This window comes from Cyprinus carpio, chromosome B12 (genome assembly GCF_018340385.1).
Source record: "Cyprinus carpio isolate SPL01 chromosome B12, ASM1834038v1, whole genome shotgun sequence".
Lineage (NCBI taxonomy): Eukaryota > Metazoa > Chordata > Actinopteri > Cypriniformes > Cyprinidae > Cyprinus > Cyprinus carpio.
This window is the reverse complement of record NC_056608.1, coordinates 5,879,345-5,899,443: the sequence shown is the minus strand read 5'-3', so window position 1 is coordinate 5,899,443 and position 20,099 is coordinate 5,879,345. Positions and strand designations below refer to the sequence as shown.

General features: G+C 39.3%; 2 protein-coding genes across 49 annotated transcripts in view; both read left to right on the top strand.

Moving 5' to 3' along the window:
- The window catches only part of LOC109100368 (ankyrin-3-like), a 161,914-nt gene extending 151,602 nt beyond the window's left edge, over nt 1-10,312 (top strand). For 41 of the 48 annotated variants that reach the window (XM_042735050.1, XM_042735052.1, XM_042735032.1 and 38 more), the window contains 10 exons: nt 545-619; nt 931-1,062; nt 1,263-1,406; nt 4,144-4,837; nt 4,941-5,166; nt 5,758-5,844; nt 6,350-6,433; nt 6,561-6,698; nt 8,373-8,455; nt 9,043-10,312. In XM_042735050.1, the coding sequence (XP_042590984.1) occupies nt 545-619; nt 931-1,062; nt 1,263-1,406; nt 4,144-4,837; nt 4,941-5,166; nt 5,758-5,844; nt 6,350-6,433; nt 6,561-6,698; nt 8,373-8,438 (1,646 nt within the window). In that variant the 3' untranslated portion in view covers nt 8,439-8,455; nt 9,043-10,312. The remainder of the gene's footprint in view (nt 1-544; nt 620-930; nt 1,063-1,262; nt 1,407-4,143; nt 4,838-4,940; nt 5,167-5,757; nt 5,845-6,349; nt 6,434-6,560; nt 6,699-8,372; nt 8,456-9,042) is intronic. The other 7 variants (XM_042735063.1, XM_042735043.1, XM_042735062.1 and 4 more) reach the window with 7 other exon arrangements.
- A 603-nt stretch (nt 10,313-10,915) lies between these two features.
- LOC109049103 (coiled-coil domain-containing protein 6) overlaps nt 10,916-20,099 on the top strand; it is a 47,844-nt gene continuing 38,660 nt past the window's right edge. The window contains exon 1 of the mRNA XM_042735027.1: nt 10,916-11,734. Within this exon, the coding sequence (XP_042590961.1) occupies nt 11,501-11,734 (234 nt within the window). The 5' untranslated portion in view covers nt 10,916-11,500. The remainder of the gene's footprint in view (nt 11,735-20,099) is intronic.

The window sequence follows — 20,099 nt, the reverse complement described above, 5'->3', positions numbered from 1 at the left end:
TGAGTGGGTTGCTGGCCATTTTTTTGGTTCCTAGTTTCGTGTAAGGTGTTAAGGAAGCCTATAGATCTTGTGAGCCCACGCAGACACACAGTCCTAGCACAGCACCAAAGATACCGCATGTTTAGTTTCATTTGATACTGTGAATTCGCATTTGACCCTCTGCTGTAGCTGTAGAGACATTTGAATCATGTCTTTTTTGCAATTTATTTGTTGTGTTTCTGGTAAGAGTATACTGTAAGAAGGTTTAAACATTTCCAAATAGATTGGTTAGATGCATTCTTTACAAATCTAACCTCTTAAAACCACTAACAAGATAATTGACTATATCAAAATATTTTTGCAACTCTTTTCTGATCAATCTCCCCTCACCTGTTATTTGGATATTGACTCATTTTGTTGTGGCTTAAAAATGCAAAAATCTCCCCCAAACTTTTAATTATCTTGACTTGATCAGAAAAGGGTAGTCTGATTTATTACTTTTCTAAATACTTCTCTGAATATTATGTTTTAAAGATTTTCATGGCTTTCCATCTTCTGCTCTCAGGCCCTCAGAGCCCCTGTGAAAGAACAGATGTACGTATGGCTATTGTGGCGGATCATCTTGGCCTGAGTTGGACTGGTGAGAAACGACACCACCTAGAGGATAAAGTGTTGCATTGCACCTTAGCACAAATATACTCTATATGTTTATATCTCTGTAATAATGTCATCTGTGCAAATAATGTCACATTTTTACCCCTAAATGCTGCTTTTTAGTATTATTATTTTTTGCACATATGACTTTGAATTATTTGTTGTTGATTCTCAAAGCATCGGTGCTGCTGCGATCAGTAGGGTGTGCCATCTGCAGTCACTGCAGTACTGCGCACATGTGTACGGGGGGAGTGGTAAAGACAGAGGAGTCGTTAATCTATATTTAATGTGTTGCAGAGCTGGCCAGGGAAATGGAATTTTCGGTTGATGAGATAAATCAAATCCGTGTGGAAAACCCCAACTCATTGACAGCTCAGAGTTTCATGCTATTAAAGAAATGGGTTAGCCGAGATGGTAAAAACGCTACAAGTAAGTGTGCCTATGCACTACATATTTTCTGAATAAGGGTAAATCATACAGAGAGGAGAAAGGTGGGTGGGGTTTGGGCAGGGACAGACTTCTGTTTCCAAATCATATTCTAAGCCATTATAAGTGAAACAACTTAAAGGCTAAATTTATTGTTCAGCTAATATGTGCAACCATGAATATCTTTTTTTTTTTCCTTTTAGCGGATGCCTTAACTGCAGTCCTGACTAAGATCAATCGGCTGGATATTGTGACATTGCTGGAAGGGCCGATATTTGACTATGGTAACATTTCAGGCACAAGATGTTTTGCAGATGATAGCGCAGTTTCCCAGGAGCAGGCTGATGGTAAAGTTTAGCCCCATCTACCTGAACTCTACTTTTCTATGTCTCTCACAAATCTGTAGATTCATAGAACCATCATGGCAAAACACTTATTGCTCTAAATTCAAACCCAGTATAAACTTAAACTCAAGTTTAAGTTTAAATCGCAATCTTTTCTAATCAGTTAGGTTCGCCAGTTATCAACACTGCTATTTCCCAGCCTGGTGTTAGACCAGTCAGGGATCAGTGTAATCATAAATATTGAATTATTATGATTGTATGTTTGTATGAAAGCATTAAAGGGTTAGTTCACCGAAAAATTTTAATAATGTCATTAATGACTCACCCTCATGTCGTTCCAAACCCGTAAGACCTCCATTCATCTTCGTAACACAGTTTAAGATATTTTAGATTTAGTCCAAAAGCTTTCTGACCCTCCATTGAAAATGTATGTACGGTATACTGTCCATGTCCAGAAAGATAATAAAAACATCTTCAAAGTAGTCCATGTGACATCAGAGGTTCAGTTAGAATTTTTTGAAGCATCGAAAATACATTTTGGTCCAAAAATAAAAAACAACAACTTTATTCAGCATCGTCGTCTCTTCCGGGTCTGCTGTGAGCGCGTTCACAACGCTGCTGACGTATGACACTGCTGACATGTTTTCTGGTGCACCCAGTAACAAAGAAGGTCTGTTGTGAGCGTCTTAAGTAAGCTGCGTAACTGGGGTATGTTGTGAGCGCTCACAACAGACCAGGGTGGTAAGTCAGAGGTGTATTTAGTTGTAATTTTTGTTATTTTTGGACCAAAATGTATTTTCGGTTCTTCGATATATTTTAATTGTCTTTCTGATGTCACATGGACTACTTTGAAGATGTTTTCATTACCTTTCTGGACATGGACAGTATACCGTACATACATTTTCAATGGAGGGTCAGAAAGCTCTCGGACTAAATCTAAAATATCTTAAACTGTGTTCCGAAGATGAATGGAGGTCTTACGGGTTTGGAACGACATGAGGGTGAGTTATTAATGACATAATTAAAATTTTTCGGTGAACGAACCCTTTAAAGCATGCATCTATATAGTATATGACTTAAGCTAATGCTGAATCAAAACTTAACCCCATCTTAATAATAGTGGAAATTACAATCAATTTATGTGGAGCAACAGTTGGGATCCATAAGTTTTAAAAAAATACATTGGTTTTCACCAATGATTATGAATAAACCTTTCAAATTTGATATTGTTAACTGATGATACATGCTTTTGTAGAAATTAAAATGAATTGCCAGAACTACAATAGCCATTATAGCCCACTAAAAAGTAAGTGCTCACTGTTGTGCTCTACTAAAATATCTGTTAAGGCTTTATATTCTGCTTGTGTGCTGGATCTGATGGGTATAAGATTTGGTTCATACCATAATATTATGTTTATGTGTATACAAAGTATCCTCTTCAAAGTATACCAACTACTGTAGCTATTAGCAATGGCAATAGTGCTCTACTCTGGTTTCTCTTCTGATTTTTTTTCTGAGATGTTAAAAATACATGAAAACATAATAGTATTCAACCTGCTTTTTACAGCATGATTGCCTTAATGTTTCTCTCTGTGTAGTGCTAACAGTAACTCAGTAGTTTGGAAGCAATATCAATAGCATGGCTCTGGCTACTATGGAATGTCTGCTTGCTGTCAAGCTGCCTGATCCTCCAGTAGCCCAGAATCCTCTGAACCTTCCTGATAGAGTGCTTCTGCTGCAAATCCAGACCAGCTGCTTCTCCGCTGCCTACCAACTTCTTTCACAACAACACTTTTGCCTCATTTCAAAGCACAGTGGTGCAGCACTGTTTAGCGTAGATGCTCTGTCTTTGGTGGAGTAAATTAGTGCTAGCTCTTGCTACAGCTCTTCACTCATGCTATGGTAACTCGCTCTTATTAACACTGCATTCTTATCTTCATATAGCAACATCATCCTGATACATCTCATGTTTTTAACACCATATCTGCAACATCTTGTCTTGCTCCATTTTTCTGTAACCTGGTGTCCATGACAGTTTCTACTATCCCTACTTCATCTACATCATTTGTATCTCCTTACCTTAAAGTGTTGACAAAACAGTCCTTTTCCTCACCATCATCATCATCACCACCCATCTTCCTCCATTTACGCCAAGACCCCACTGTTCCTGAACTTTACATTTAGTGTTGTAATTATCTGCCTTTGAAAATTACATGGTGAACTACACTTTCAGATACTATAACTATACTAATTATACTATATGTTGCTTACCTTAATGGTATATTTGTAATGGAGTATTCTGGGTTAACTTACCTGCTATTGATCATCTGTTGTGGTATCCTTTTGACTACCGCAGAAAATGACTTTTCTCAAAACAAACCTAAGTAATCCACTTAAAATGGGAGTCTAAGAGGCAAGATGATGGGGCAAGTGTGCCAGAAGGTTATGAAACTGAAATATAAAGCTTGTATTTTTGCTAAAGCATTTAAATTCTGTGAAATTGTTTGTTATTTAAGTTGCGAAGTTATTTAATTTTTAAGGTGGGACTTCTCTAACTTCTGCAAATAACCCAGAATAATTCTTTAAAGCCATTAAGTTAGGACTTATTAAATTCAGAATGCCACTTTAACATCAACATGAACCTCCATGACATTTTCAAAGGCCTCTGTCATAACATCTGTTGCTGTGGCATTGAGCACAAGTAGTGTTTGCCTCCATCTCACTGTGTTGTATCACTCAGGTTACCACAACATTGAGCTGGAGCTCAAGAGTCCCTCAGAGGTGACCTATGAGCCCCCTACCCCTCTGTGTGAAGATGATTTCTTTAGCGAGGACATTAGGCTAAAGTTCCCCTCCAGTGCCCCTGTTAGACCCAGTGAACTGTCCTTGCCAAATACTAGTGGCCCAGTGTCTGCAGATACCAAGCCACCAACTGTCATGGCGGAGGACACCTCAATTGGAGGCCGAGAGTCTGTTAGCCAAGAGGATGGGTCAGCTGAAGATGATTTTGGTGTCAACAAAGAATCAGCATCCCCCTCGGAACAACATGACAGTGAGGGTGCCTCAAAAAAATCAGATGTCTTCCCAAACAGTCCAGTAAAAGAGCAGAAGGAAGTCCAACCTAAGCTTCCCATTTGTGTCTCAGCCAGCGAAGCTCCTGGAGAAAGTGGCAAGTCTGGGTTTGACGAAGAAGATGAAGATATGACCCAAGAGAAGATAAAGTCTCTCTTGGAGAACATTAATTTGGAGGAAGGCTCAGAGGATGAGGAGATGACTGAGGAGAGGCTGCAAGCGATCCTCTCTCAAGTGCAGCTGGCAGAAAAAGACATGTCTTTAGTTTCAGGTCTGCAGAGTGAGACGTCCGGTACAAACGGGAAGACGGCAACTTTGAGCCAAGGACTGAATACTGTAACACAAGGGCAAAGAGAGTCCAGGTAAGAACAGTGACCTCTACCAACAAACTGTATTCTTATTCCACAAGCTCAGCAGGTTAGGTATCAATCAAGTAATGTATTTCAAACTTCGATGCCTCCACAGCCAAGAACTAGTGTCATCAACACCTGGAGTACAAACTGAGAGGCAAAATGGGGAACATCCAGAGCTCCAAGCCAAAGCTCGCCTGTCATCAGACGCCAGTGAGTCTTCCAGCAAACCAAAGGGCAAAGCTAGGAAAGACTCTGGACAAGAAGGAGTAAGCAGTGAGGCTCTAGAGGATAGAGGACCAAACAACAGGGGGGAGGACATTTCCAAGCCTAAAGTCCAGGTAAAATTTTCTTTGAGAGACCTTAAAAAAACGAACAACAATGCGCTGTAGATTTCCTAAGATAGATAAACCAAGTTTTTAACCAAGTATGTACTCACATGGCTCAGGTTCTCTCTAAGTTCTCCCTTGTTCCAAGTTCAATGCCCAGGGACACCGCCATTTCTTTTGGGATCTTCTTTTGTAAAAGTTCCATTGTACTCAAACTTTCACGCTATAGTAATTTACTGCAAATGTCATCATGTCTTCTCCAGTCTCTCAAGTCTCCAGCTACAACAAAGGTGAACAATAAGCAAATCAAATTTTAAAAGACGTGACGTATTGTATTTAATCCTCAAAGAACTTGATTATTCTTCAAATGCATCACGTATACCTCGCCAGATAAAGAAAGTAATGTTTTTCTTAAAGCTATCTAACTTTAGTTCGAGTACAACTGTGAATGTAAACGTGATTACGTTTTCCATTGAAATAAATAATTATTATCAATGCTGGGTCACCATTAATTCTTGAGCACAGTGAAGATTTGTGATTTAAAGAACATTAGTTGAAATTTGATGGCTCATGCACTGCTGTAATGTGCTGACCTGACTCTAGCAGGAAGCTTGTAGAGATAATGAATCCAGCTCTGATGAGGAAGAAACTGTCACCACCAGAGTGTATCGGCGGAGAGTGATTCTGAAGGTACTATGAGTGGTACTCTTGTAGATTTAGGCCAGTTTGTGTGCTACAGACTTTGCGTGTGCTTTTAGTCTCTGTGCTAAGAGGGAATGAAGTGATTAGCACACTGCCACTTTTCATGAAGTCGTTGCTGTGATTTTTGGAGTGTATTTTTCTAGCGTGATCTATTTTTCTTTTTTTTATGTTTTAATTTTATTCTCCGCTATTTGTTTCTCCTTCCCCTATCTTTGATTAATTAAAGATGCTTGTTAAGGTTAGCATCACTACTAATATATGTATGTTTTTTTTAATGACTAAATACATTCGACTGTTGTCAGTGGCATGTTTGGCTTGAAACTTTGTCTTGTCTCAAACCAAAAAACATCAGATTTTTCTTTTTTGGTCAAATTAAATGGAATTACATGTTACACACAGGCCGTGTGTGTGTGTGTGTATGTGTGTGAGATCGATCTAAACTTTAAAACAAAGTAAAAGATCTGAGGTTTCATCGTGCATCCCACCTCTGTAGGGTGATCAGGCCAGAAACATCCCTGTTGAGACTGTGACAGAGGAGCAGTTCACAGATGAAGATGGAAACATGGTCACCAGAAAAGTAATGTCCATGCCCATCCCTAGCAGCTTCACAGTCTCCTCATTTTACCACATCTTTTCCTTTCCCTTCTGCCCCCGTGTGGGTTTAAATCATTACCAAGAGACATGACTTTACCCACTTCTCTCAGGTCATCCGCAAAGTGGTGCGTCGCACAGCTGGTGTGGAGGAGAAAGGCAGGAGAAAGCGTGGGAAGCGTTCTCAGCAGGCCAATAGGGCTGAGCAGGAGGAACAGGGGGGCCCCGGGCCCCACAGAGAGCACACTGAGGTTGGATTCGTGTGCGGTGCTGATGCTAATGCAAGTGCAGGCCTGCAGTGTGCAGAAAATTTCAGAACAGCCAGCTGTATCTGAAATCTAACCCAAGTTTTCTGATTTTGATTTGAAGTGGCTTTATTAATGGAAACGTCTGTGGACTTATATGTGTTCCCTTTAGCTGTGTGACTGCATACTTTTAATGTTGCTCCAACAGAGACTCAAAAAACATTTAGAACACAAAGCAGACAAAAAAAAAAAATATGCGAGGTGAAAAAGCTTGAATGCGCCAAACTGTTACAACTGGAGTCCATCCGCATGTCCATTGATTTTCCGTATGGAACTGAACCTATGCTGATTTAATTCAGGCTGCATTCTACAACAAATGAAACTGAAAAATTACTTTAGAATGTTTTGTTTTCCCATGAGCATAACTTACTTTTCTCATGATCTCAGAATAATACAAGTTATCTTGAAAAGGTAACAAATCTTGAGATACCTCACAAATGCAAACAAACAAACAAAAAAGAACAGTAATGCTTGACCTGTATATAACTACACTAGATACTGTGGATAGCCTAATGTTATCTAGGTATATTTTTTACATTGCTTTACTCTCATGCTATACTGTTATTTTTGTGTATTTATTTTCATGAGATAACAGACGAACCTAATTAAAGGGATAGCGCACCCAAAAATGACAATTCTGTCATTAATTACTCAACCTCATGTCGTTGCAAACCCATTAAGACTTTCGTTCATCTTTGGAACACAAATTAAGATATTTTTGAGCTTTCTGACCCTGCATAGAGAGGCAATGCGACTGACACTTTTAAGGCCCAGAAAGGTTTCAAGGACATAATTAAAATAGTCCATGTGACATCAGTGGTTCAACTGTAATGTTATAAAGCTATGAGAATACTTTTATTCAACTTTATTTATTACTTTATTCAACAATTTCTTCTGTTCCATGTCAGTCTTCAACACGCGTTAACGAAAGTACCACGATGTGGAGCTGCTGATGCAGGAGTTGACGTTCTGACATAGAACTTCCATCTCTCTTAGTTCATCATCTGTATATTCTGGCTTAAATAAGTACAGAGCTCCGCACATAACATGCAAGAAAAAAATAAATAAATCGTGTGCATGAGTTACTATTTCGTTCCCTCAATTTGCTAAATTGTGCATACAATTTATTAATTTGTTCACTTAATTTATAAATCGTGTGCACGACTTGGCAAATCAAGGGAACTAATTAGTAAATTGTGCACATAATTTATAAATCGAGGGAACGGAATAGTAAATCGTGCGCACGATTTAGCCTACTATTTTTTCCTGCATGCCATGTGCGAGGCTCCGTAAATAAGTAAGGCTGGGCAAAAAATTACAAGTCAAAACATGTTTACAAAGACTGTTTTATGTACAGCATGCATCATTAATAGCAGAATTTTTATTTCTTTATTGACACTGACTGCACAGGTGGTGTTTCTGCTTGAAGAGTCTATAAAAATAGGTTTGAAAAAAAAAAATGAGAGTGAACATTGGCTTCTCACTAATCATTTTTTTTTCTTTTATAGCATTTGTTGTGTGTTACCATGGATGGGCATTGGGAGTAATATCCCTATTGATGTTGTGCTGTATGACGGATCATTTAGAGTCATCTCTAACTACAAGCTTTTGTTGTTTCAGGCTGGAGAAGGAGGGAAGGGCATAAAAAAGGAAGGACGACAAAGGGAGAAAGTGGTTCAATCGTAACAGTTGTGCTCTTTTTGGTAAGTCCATAGGCATAAAACTAGGTTCCGTGTAAATCAGGGGGTAAAAAGCAGATTCATTTTTGTGTACAGTCATCAACACAATAGTCACCAGAGAAATGTGCTTTCTAACAGCGCTTTTTCCAGTACAGTTGAAACGCAGCCCACTGATGGCATGCAGACGCAGCAAATTAGCCCAAGTAATTGTTCTTTTGCTCATGCCTTTGTGTCCAGACCAGGACGAGGTGTTTGAAGGGTCATTTGGGTGTTGCATTGTAAACCTACACAATGGCTGGACATCTAAAGTCAACATGGAATGACTTTCACAACTCGTTTTACTTTAGTTGTTGTTGTTGTTTAGATTTAATTAGTGGCCTAGAACTACACAGAATCATGAATATTATGTAGATATTTAATATCATAATATTCTTTGCTTTAGAAATCCTGAAGCTTTCTGCTTATTTCCAATTTTAAATTTCATTTTGAATACCAGATTTTCAATGCACTCTCGCATTTTTAGACTCCACTGTTTATCAATTAAAAAGCTATGCTGCGTTCTTAAATGAATAAATGAAGTTGGTATATTTCTGTATCTCACTGTGTTTCAGATCTGAAAGTGTTTCAAAATCATTTTCCTATGAGGAGGATCACTGGAAACGTGCAGGAGGTCAGGGGATGAGGATTGTGTGTCTGCAGCTTTCATAAAAACAAACGGTTTTCAGCCAGACGGCTTTTGATTTCGCATGAGCATGAAAAAAAAAACAAAAAAAACTTGTTTCTGTCAATAACACGGAATGGCTAACGGTCAAAAGGACTTTGTTGGTGCCACGTTTCGTTCGACTGGGGGCGTCTGATACGAGATGCTCCATGGCAGTGCCCAAGCACTTCCGTGACCAAAGAGACCATGAAACATACTGCAGATTGACAGAAAAGGAGGGACTCGTTCAAATCACCTTCTACACTCGCCTTACATTTTATTCCTCTCGGACCCATGATGTCGGGGTGTATAATGCTGTTGGAGCTTGTGATGTACATAAATTACACTGTATACATTTGAAAGTGGCTCACAATATTGTTAATGCACTGGCAAGTGTGTAGGAATGAACTACCAATTCTGATTCCAATTTTAAGGGAACGCTTCGGTGTAACTTCACATGCACTTGTATAATTATTAGCAAGAAAAATGTTTGTAAATGAAAAAAAAAAAAAAGCCAGCTTGATTTTAACAACTGATGTTTCTTTCAAACCTACTGCGGTTTTCAGAGGTATGAACATTGGATCCGCTGTAGTTCTGTTTAAAGACTTCTTCAGAGTACTAATATTTTCATGCATGTGATTCACTTTATTTTGATTTTTTTAAACAGCATAACACAGAAGCGAAGGGGGAATGATGTTCTGTATGTATACACTCACAGCCTTGCTAATGCTCACATTTTTTTTATTTTTTTAGAAAGATGACAGTATCACAACACCATTGTTCAGCTTCACTAAAATACACTGTGTCCCATCACATCACAGCGGCACGTTCCCTATGCAGTTACAGATACAGCTGCAATCCGAACGTTCACCAGTACGCGTCACGTCAACTGGCGAGATGAACTTTTAACTGTTCTCATGTGTATTGGCTCTAAGATGTAGAAGTCTTACTGTCAGCCTGTCATTTGTAATCATTCTAGCAGTGTATCACTATTTTTTAAAGCTGCTGTGGTTTTGGGGGAAATTTTACTTTGATTTTGGTGCATTGAGAAATCACCCAAGCATTCATGGATGATAGATCTGGTAACAAACATATGTATGGAGAAAAAAAAAAAAAAAAAAACATACACTGGATGATCAAATTAATTATTTAAGCTTACAATAAATTGTGTTCAAACCCTCGCTGTGTTTTCTTTCTTGTTCATTGGAACGTTTAAAGGGGAATCTCATGATAAAAATTCATGTCCAGGACATATTCATAAGAAATGAGTAGGAATTTAAGACTATTGTTCAATATTTATTTGTTGGATTGTGACATTATTTTCATTTCAATTAAGCACATTTTCCTCACAATTAATTTTACCTGAGTTTTTTTTTTTTTTTTTTTTTTTTTTTTTTACAGTAGGTAATGTAATTACAATGCCATAAACTGTCACTTTCTAATTGTCTTAAAATTAATGTTCTTAAAAGTAGTCTTCGTTTTATTTTTGTAAAACAGATAAATTGTTTTTTTTTTTTTTTAAAGGTGAAATTCACAAATTATTAATGAACCTCTCCAGTATATAGAGAAAGGCAGTCCTGAAGGTAGTTAGACTAAAAATGAAGATTGTGTGTGTGTTTTTTTTTTTTTTTTTTTTTTTTTTTTTTTTTTTTTTCATACTTATGAGCTCTTATAGGCTATCTTAATTAAATTCTAAATGAAATTCATCTTATGAAGTTCATCATATAAGCTCATAATATAAAGGTTCATACAAAACAAAACATGTCACTTCAAACAAGCTGCTTTGTTCACTTGGACGGAATACTTGGAATTTATTAACTTTTTGAGGCTTGGACATTTTTGGTTGCATGGGCTTTAAATGTAAGCACAAAAATGATGAGAGAATATTAAAAACATCTTAACTTGTTCTCCAAAGATAAACAAGTCTTATAGGTTTGGAACATGATGAACCAACCCATGTTACCTAGCTGAACATGTGGTTAACATAGCTGCTTTCAGCTGAGTTCACGTAACTTATTTTTATGAATTTTATAAATGTCAAACATACCGAAAACAGACCCTGGTGTCCAGCTTTCTTCGGCAGGTTCAACCATACCAGCGCTGAGATGATTAAATTAACAGCTACCACATGATTGCCGTTTAAGCAAATGTCTAAGCAATAATTTACACCTTTATAATGATACCTTGAATTCTAAACAAACAGTAAGGACTTTAAACAGCTCTAAGCCCCGCCCACTTTCAGAGCGAACCGTTTGAAGGAACCGATTCGCTCAAATGAATCGAATCACTAGAGGTCGCTGTAGCGAGCGACTCCCATCCTACAGCAGTATTTCATTCCCCATTCTCTCATTGACTCACACTGATGCTCAATGATGGCGGATAGTGCAAGTGAGAGCGACACAGACGGAGCCACCCCTCAGTGCTCCTCATCCTCGTCCTCCTCCATCCTTATCTCTTCGTTTCGTCTAGAGGAGTTGACGAACCGCCTGGCTTCTTTACAGCAAGAGAATAAAGTGCTGAAGATCGAGCTCGAGACGTTTAAACTGAAGTGTAAAGCTCTGCAGGAGGAGAATAGAGACTTGCGCAAAGCCAGTGTCACCATAGTGAGTCATTCACAAATGTTTTGACAATTAATACTTATTTACCTGGATGCTCATGAAAGCTAGCACTAATAATAAGGAGTTCAACTATTTCAGGTGTTATTAAACTTATTGACAGTAGCTATTACGGTACATTTTAGGTTCACTGAAGCTAATGTGCTAATGTTTAGCTTTTAATGTCTCATATTTTCCGTTATGTCTTGTTAATTAAAATAATAATAATAATAATTTACTAAACAAGCACGGTTTAGTTCCCCTTGGTTGAGTCTTAAGAACCTGTCAGTGAAATATGAATCCTAGCATGAGCTAGCAGCACAATAAGAAGTTAATTTGGCATAAGAATGAACTTACTCTGGGTAATTCATTTTCATACTAGACTTTCATACATAAGCCTCATTTTCATACAGTATGTAATCTTACTTAGTTGAGTAAACTGTTTAAAATTCAAGATTCATGAAAACGTGGTCTTATTTTTTGAAGTGGCACTACAGTTAAGTACAGTAGCATGTGCCAGTGGGAGCACGATCGTTGTTACTCCTATATTATTTACATACACAATATTGACTAGCTTTGGTTAATTAGTGATTATTCTGCGGGTACGTTATGAGTCATGTGGCCTCCTGGAGCTGATAGTATCACAGTGTAACCCTGTAAACACTGACATATAAAATGTTTGAAATTTTAGTTGATTTTTGCTTCGCTTGCTTTTTTAAAAACATGTTATTAAATGTGGTATTTTCACGTGCTCTCAAATGTAGCAGCATTACTACACAGAGCCTTAGTTTACTGAGAAGATATGCAAACAGATGTCATTATCGCGAATGATTTTGTCGATTTCATAATCCTACGATTATATTGTCTGTGATTATGAATGGGATTTTGCATAGCTTGTCAGAGAACTACAGCTTTTTGTAGTAAATGCTGCTCCACCTGAAAGCAGGTGATGGAGATTTACTACTAATCACAGAACCGGCTTTACTGACAAAATGTGCATGACAATCGAGATTAATTGCGTTCGATTAATCATGCAGCCCTAATCTGAAATGGGTTTCAGGATTGGGTGTGGCAAAATGCCTCAATAGTGCCAACTGTAAAATTTCAACGGAGTGAGCCTCAAGTTACGTTCTATGTACATGTACGAAAATCGGTACACACGTGTAAGGCTGGGTATACACTGCGATTTCATCAAGGTACCAACTCACACTGTACGAACAGATCCCATGCAATGTAAAATCAAAGCTCATGATTTACGTGCTCACACTGTACAGTCCGATTGTCGAACAGAATTTATGTGCTCACACTATACGTGTAAAAGGATATTTTCGTGACAACAGAAAAATACTTTCATACAGTATTAATGCATCAGAGCATGTAGCGAGGATCAAAATTATAAGGGATATTAATTTGCAAGGCAGAATCAGAAATTCATGTATTCTGTGCACAAGAGTTTTATTAACTAAACACTTAACACAAACTAGTCTAACAAATAAACAAACAAACATACAATCACTCATACAGGGGAAAAGGCAAATGAGATTTGATTGATGATACCATCAGGAAAACCAGAGAATGAAGCTATGAAAAGAGTCAGTTTACCACCTGAGTAAAACCATCAGTGCCATTTATAACAGGGTCTATAGCTTATACTAAACCTCTGTTTTGTTTATTTTTGTGTTTTATTCTTTGATTTAATTAGAATGGGACGAGATTGGGGGTTAATTAACAGTTTTACGACCCTTTGTGTGAAAGCATGGTAATTTGCATATGTAACTGGATCAGAAGTTGATATACAAACTAGTAAAGATTCTTAGAACACTAATATGTTGCATAGGTATCAGCATATAATATACACTCTCGTTTAGATCAGAAGACGAATTCATAGATACTAAACATGGTAAGATTACATATAGGTAAGATTACATGAATGAGTGGTTCTATCATAAGCATGCATAAAACAGTCAAATTCATCAGACAGTATACAAGAACAGCAATAATATACACAATGACCTGAAGGATATGTGTGTTCATTTAAAGAGAGGTTTTCCTATGAACTTATTAGAGAAGAGTCCCTTTTTATGGGCATTATGTGTCTGTTTTTGAGAGACTTGAGTTAAGAGTTGCTTTGCCACATTCCTTTGAGCCATAAACTAGTGTTGTCAGATAGTGTGCCTTTGGTTGCTATGGAACCAGAGGCCTGTTCTGCCTTTTTCAAGGTGTTAGTTGAATTTCGGGGGAAGGGTCCATAGACCTTTTGGTTAGATGAGGGGGCGTTAGATATTACTTGTTAAATATAACAAATAGTTGTGTGTCTGATTGGTCCAAATGCTACATAATTCCCCCCTTTCGAACGTTGTTGTCCATCCAATAGACAACAGCGAGCGACGTTAAAGATGCAGAACAATCAGATACACCTGCCACTCACGGCTGGGAGACAGTGATGGGGTGTTGGTGCCTCGGAGTGGTTGTGGTGCGGTCAGGCAGTGTGCTGTGGTGATGTAGGCTGTAGCAAGGTGCGGGTCCTTGAGCTTGTGCAGCAGGTGTCGAGGCAGTGTCACCTGTCGTCCTGAAGTGAGTTGGTCCAGGTTAGATAGTTGTTGATGTTGTCAGTTTTGGAACAGCTGGGTTGGACTCTAATTGGTGAGAGTGCAGTTGGTTCCAGGGGTCGCAGGGAATTGTTATGGAGATTTTGATGTGTGAAGAGAGTTTCAGACTGACATAGTGATGATGGCAGGAGGGCAGCAGGTGGTTGTTAGCCCTCTGTTTTGCTCGAACGTCACTAGAAATCTGATGTTTGTGGTGTTGCTTTGCTCTTGTGGCGGCACCGACTTGAGCTTGCCTGAGATGTGTTGGTAGAGGTTTCGGTGTTGGGCATATGGGACTATTGCTCCATCCAACATTGTCTGGCTGCTTCTGGGGTGTAGACCGGTTTTAAAGGATGCTTCTCCCTTGGAGAGGTCTGATGCTGTGTTGCGTCAGGCAAGGAGTCAGAAGTCCAAGTACTCCTCAGTTGAGTTTTGTTCAAGGAGCTCTTTTGCTAGTGTCAACAGCTCCTGTAACTCAGAAGTAGGCATGTCCAGCTGTCCTTGTGTAGCCTCTGTTCGGCACCTGTGTGAAGGGTGTGGAGGAGGATGTTGTGGTGGACTGCTGTTGGACATACCGTGGTGTTTGCAGGATGAAGATGCCCTTTTCCATGGCTTCTCCCAGTGGTTGGTCTGGGACTTCGGTCTGCTGCCATGGTGACGGCTCTGTCCTCCGGTGGCTAGTTGCTTTCTGCAGAAAGGCCTTGCATTGTGGCAGTGCTGGGTGCCTTCTGGTGCCTGCTTTGGATTCTGGGATGTGTAGTTCAGGATCAGTGGGGTCTTACCAACACCTTTAGTGGAGGCCTTGTGCTTGTTAAAGGCCTTCTGTGTCAGGTCACGCAGTTGTTCAATAGGCATTGTGGGGCAGGCCATAATGCCTATATGGTGACTCACAATGGGGTGGAGGTTTTGGAGGAAAAGGCTCTTAAAGCTAGTGTCTTCCTCCATCCCCGGTTCACTGCGAGCTCCGAAGTAAGCTTGTCGAATTCTGTGGTAGTAATCATGGAGAGTTTCATGACGGCCCTGTTCGATGGCTAGGGCAGCGATCAGTCCGTGTTCAGACTCTGGGTCTGAGAATTCCTTTATGATGGCTTGTTTAAGCTGCTTGTAGTCCGATTGGGTCCTGGCTGTCGAGCCAGGAAGCGCCGCACTTCCGGGCTAGAGGTGATCCAGAGCAGATAGAGTCTATCTTAGTGTTTCACACTTGTCCAAGACTGCAGGTAAAAGTCAATCTCTCTTAAGTGAGCTTGGACATCATGTTCTCCTGCAAGTTGTTGTGTGAATGCAGGGATGTTTCTGGCCATTCGGTTGAGGTCTTTGAGTGTTATTCCATGTGCTGTTTCAGGGTTTGCCTGAATAAATCCCTTTCCTTCTGCAGCTGCAGAGGTTTTCTGGAAGCTAACTTGTGAAATGTCAAACAGAAGGATTTTGCTCCCCACTTTGTATCTGTGTACAGGGGTGAGGGGATTTGAACTGCTGGCTGTGTGACATGCAGCAGGGTTCCTTTTATTTCAGTCCATGTGCAGTCTATAGGACGGTTTCAGTTCTCTCTGAACCATGTCAAGCTCCTCGTTAATGTTGCAGAATTGCTGAGTCAGAGTTTGGACTTCAGCTCTAGCTGCATGCAGATGGCCTTCTAAGGCCTTCGATCTGGCGTCTCTCTCATTAAGTTCCAAATACCCTGTTTTTAACAGTGACTGTGTGAAACAGTTCTCTTTCCAAGTCCTGTCTGGTGGCTTTTCCAAGCTGCTCTCGGTTTCAAGCAGCTGTTAGCATCACAGTTCTCTGCTGGGTTTCCAGGTGGTCCTGTTGAGCTTGCAGGGCTGGATGTCTGTGGAATGTCTGCGACATACTGGCACACTTGTGGGAACACCAGAGAGAGAGGCAGAAGGCACACGCAAGTACGAACTAGGGGTGTGCCGGTACTAGTATCGGTACCGAATGGTTCCCGGGCAAATTCCAAATGGAAGTGATCATCCTTATCCCCTTGGAGTGGGGACGTTGGAGTGAGCAGGGCACGTGTGTGCCATTATGTAGTCGTTAGGAATGCACTTGGCAAAAGGAGTGACATAATTTCCTCATTATCTTCAGCTGGGATGTTGCCGTGACAACGAAGCATGTGTCCGTCAGCAGGTTCGCTGATGGACACCAACATAAAAACAATATATGTTTTATATTTTAAAAAGTTTTATATGTATTATTTTTTATATACTATATAGCATATTTTTTTAAACTTTTTAAAATATAAAATGTATGTTTATTTGCAACAGTTATGTTAACAACAATAAAAAGACATTTATGACAGTAAATCAGCGACATCTGCTGATGGACATGTGCTGCGTTGCCCCGGAACATCTCGTGTAAAGTGTGAATAGCTGGTCGGGGGCAGCTAGTGAGGTAGGGTGCTATGTTTTTTGTGTTTGTGAACACAGAGAGAGTTTGAGTAACTTTGCTGATGGGGCTGTAAGCAGGGGTCATCTAATGACCGGGCTATACATGTGGTCAAACTATTACTTAAAGCACTGATGCTTCACAGGTTTGGTCACTTTGAAGGTATCAAATAAAACAAAACTGAAATAAAATCAGAAAGAGACAGAGGGAAAAGGAAGGACTTGCCTTATTTAGTTTAAGCTAGGAGATATGACTAAGCAGTTATCACTTGATCAAATGAATGTAGCATGGTCATAAAACCTAGGGAGACTGTTAGCTGCGCTAGCAGGGACTCATCAAACACCTCAAGGTCATAAACAGAAACAATAGGAAGTGTTTCTAGTCTGCTCATGGGCCTGGTATAAGGAAGGCAATAGAAGAGACAGGAATTATTCTACTAAAACCTGTAGAGCTCATTAAGGAGTCAACAGTTGCTGGAACTGCTCTAACCTATACCGAGAGGGAAGATGGTGATGGTCAAATAACTAAAATAAGGTAAAGGTAAAATGAAAATATCCTAATAGCTTCAGGAAACTAAAAGGAATAATAAAAATAAACAAATAGATTTAATTAAATCTCAGATTTAATTAAAATCAACTTAGCTGAATCTGTACATTTCAAGTGAAAAAGTAGATGAATGAAATGAAATCATAGAGAGGTAGAATAAAGTCAAAATAAAAATAACACAAATAGAACCAACGTATGTGAGGAGGGGCCAACCTGAATCTAAACAGAAGGTGATAGCACAAACAGGAAGTGAAACCAAGATAGAGAGAGAGAGGAGTAGTGGTTCAAATTTTACACTCACACAGTGTTAGTAAGTCGGATGCTAACAGCTAGCAGTTAAAGGGCTTAGCTTAGCCTGTATGGCTGCTAAAGAGTTAGCATTGGCTACACACAGTTCTTTGTTTACACAAAGGCCTGTGGTGTGTGTGCTGTCATCAGATCGAACTGGAAGAGCCTGCTTGCACCTCGCGGGGTCAGACATTGCTAAGAGACAGATGCAAGCTTACAACATATGCAAGTGGAGCAGAACATTCGCTGCTGTAAACATGCATGGGAAACTCATGAGGTGTATAACAGTCAGTTATGACTTGTCACATACAACATCATTCACAAATCAGAACAGCACATCCACTTCACAGACAATGGCAAATTACTAGTTAGCTAGGCTAGAATTACACCATTACTTCGCTATTCAATTGCATCACTTCAATGACTACAATGATACACGATGGTTAAATGAAGGCATTAATTTAGGGAGATGAGGAACATCACTCAAATCACTATTAAAAGTAAATATACTGCAGCGAGATTTCTTCGTCGCCCAGTTTTAATATCACTGCCTTATAATGTTTAAACGATTGCCACTGTTCTCCACCATTTCTGTAGTAAATTAAGCTCAAAAGGGAAATGTATATAAATAATTACAATTAATTATGATTAATTACAATTATTTATATGAGCTGCCAGTAGTAACTGTAGCAGAATTAAACTGCCATCAACTAATCTGTTCGTGCAGCGAACATTAAGCGTAATTTCATATCAACTCTAAGAAAGGATATTTTCGTGGCCACAGAAAATACTTTCATACAGTATTAATGCATCAGAGCATGTAGCGAGGATCAAAATTATAAGGGACATTAATTTGCAAGGCAGAATCAGAAATTCATGTAATCTGTGCACAAGAGTTTTATTAACTAAACACTAACACAAACTAGTCTAACAAACAAACATACAATCACTCATACAGGGTAAAAGGCAAATGAGATTTGATTGATGATACCATCAGGAAAACCAGAGAATGAAGCTATGAATAGAGTAAGTTTACCACCTGAGTAAAACCATCAGGGCCATTTATAACGGGGTCTATAGCTAATACTAAACCTCTGTTTTGTTTAGTTAAATGTATGATACTTGCATTGCCTTAGCCTGGAATGAGTGTCAGGTTGCAGTCTCGGATGAAAGTTTTGATGGTTTGGAGGTTCGGTGGTGTAGGAGTTGCGATCACGTTCTTCTGGGTTTGAAGAGTGATGAATTCCAAAAATCTTCTGACTCGATGGTGGTTGGGAGTTTCTTCCCAGTGGAAAGTGAAAAAGAGCTAAGAGAGACATCAGCTGAGATCCTAGGCTCTTTGGTGAATGGAAAGTCAAGGCACGAGGCCCTGGCACATGCTTAGGGTGTCCTTAGAAGCTCTCAAGCTCACATCCTCATCTGGAAGACAGAAGACTTAGCAGAAGAAGAACAGAACGTGAAAAGAGGGACTAGTAGAAGAAGGACCGGGGCGGAGCGGAACTGTGAGCCTTTTAAAGTCTGAGACGATTCACGGCTCTCAGGATAGGCTTGTCCAATGTGAAAGGCTGAAATTCCAAGCGGGAGGTTGGAAAAATGAAGAGTTTTACGACCCTTTGTGTGAAAGCATGGTAATTTGCATATGTAACTGGATCAGAAGTTGATATACAGTTGAGATATATCGTTTAGATCATCAGAAGACGAATTCATAGATACTAAACATGGTAAGATTACATATAGGTGAGATTACATGAATGAGTGGTTCTATCATAAGCATACGTAAAACTCAAATTGTCAAATTCATCAGACAATATACAAGAACAGCAATAATATACACAATGACCTGAAGGATATGTGTGTTCATTCAAAGAGAGGTTTTCTTATGAACTTATTAGGAAAGAGTCCCTTCTTATGGGTATTATGTGTGTTTTTGAGAGACTTGAGTTAAGAGTTTCTTTGCCACATTTCTTTGAGCTATAAACTAGTGTTGTCAGATAGTGTGCCTTTGGTTGCTATGGAACCAGAGGCCTGTTCTGCCTTTTTCGAGGTGTTAGTTTCATTTCGGGGGAAGGGTCCATAGACCTTTTGGTTCGATGAGGGGGATATTATTTGTTAAATATAACAAATAGTTGTGTGTCTGATTGGCCCAAATGCTACAGACAATACCAAATATGTCTCTCGTCTCCTCTGAGAATATGTACCATTAAGCGTCAGATGCCGACACCTCGGTCAGTTTTTACTTTCACATTTTGAAGCTTAATGAATAATGAACGAATGAATGTCAGAAATTCATCTGACTGTCCGATTGCCTGTAGGGAGAGGCTTATCGCTTCTTGTTTCCCCATGTACACTGCACGACAAACGACGCGCGACAAAGTTGAAATTCGGCCCGCCTCAAAAAAAGAGTTGCACGAGACAGAATCAGACGAAAATAACACAGTGTATGCCCGGCTTACCTACGAAAAAGTATTTTGCTACAAAATCCAAAACCCAACAAGAAGTACATTATTTTGAATTTCCTGTACAATTTTGTGCAGTTTTTGTCATTTCCAAGCCTCTTATTCGAA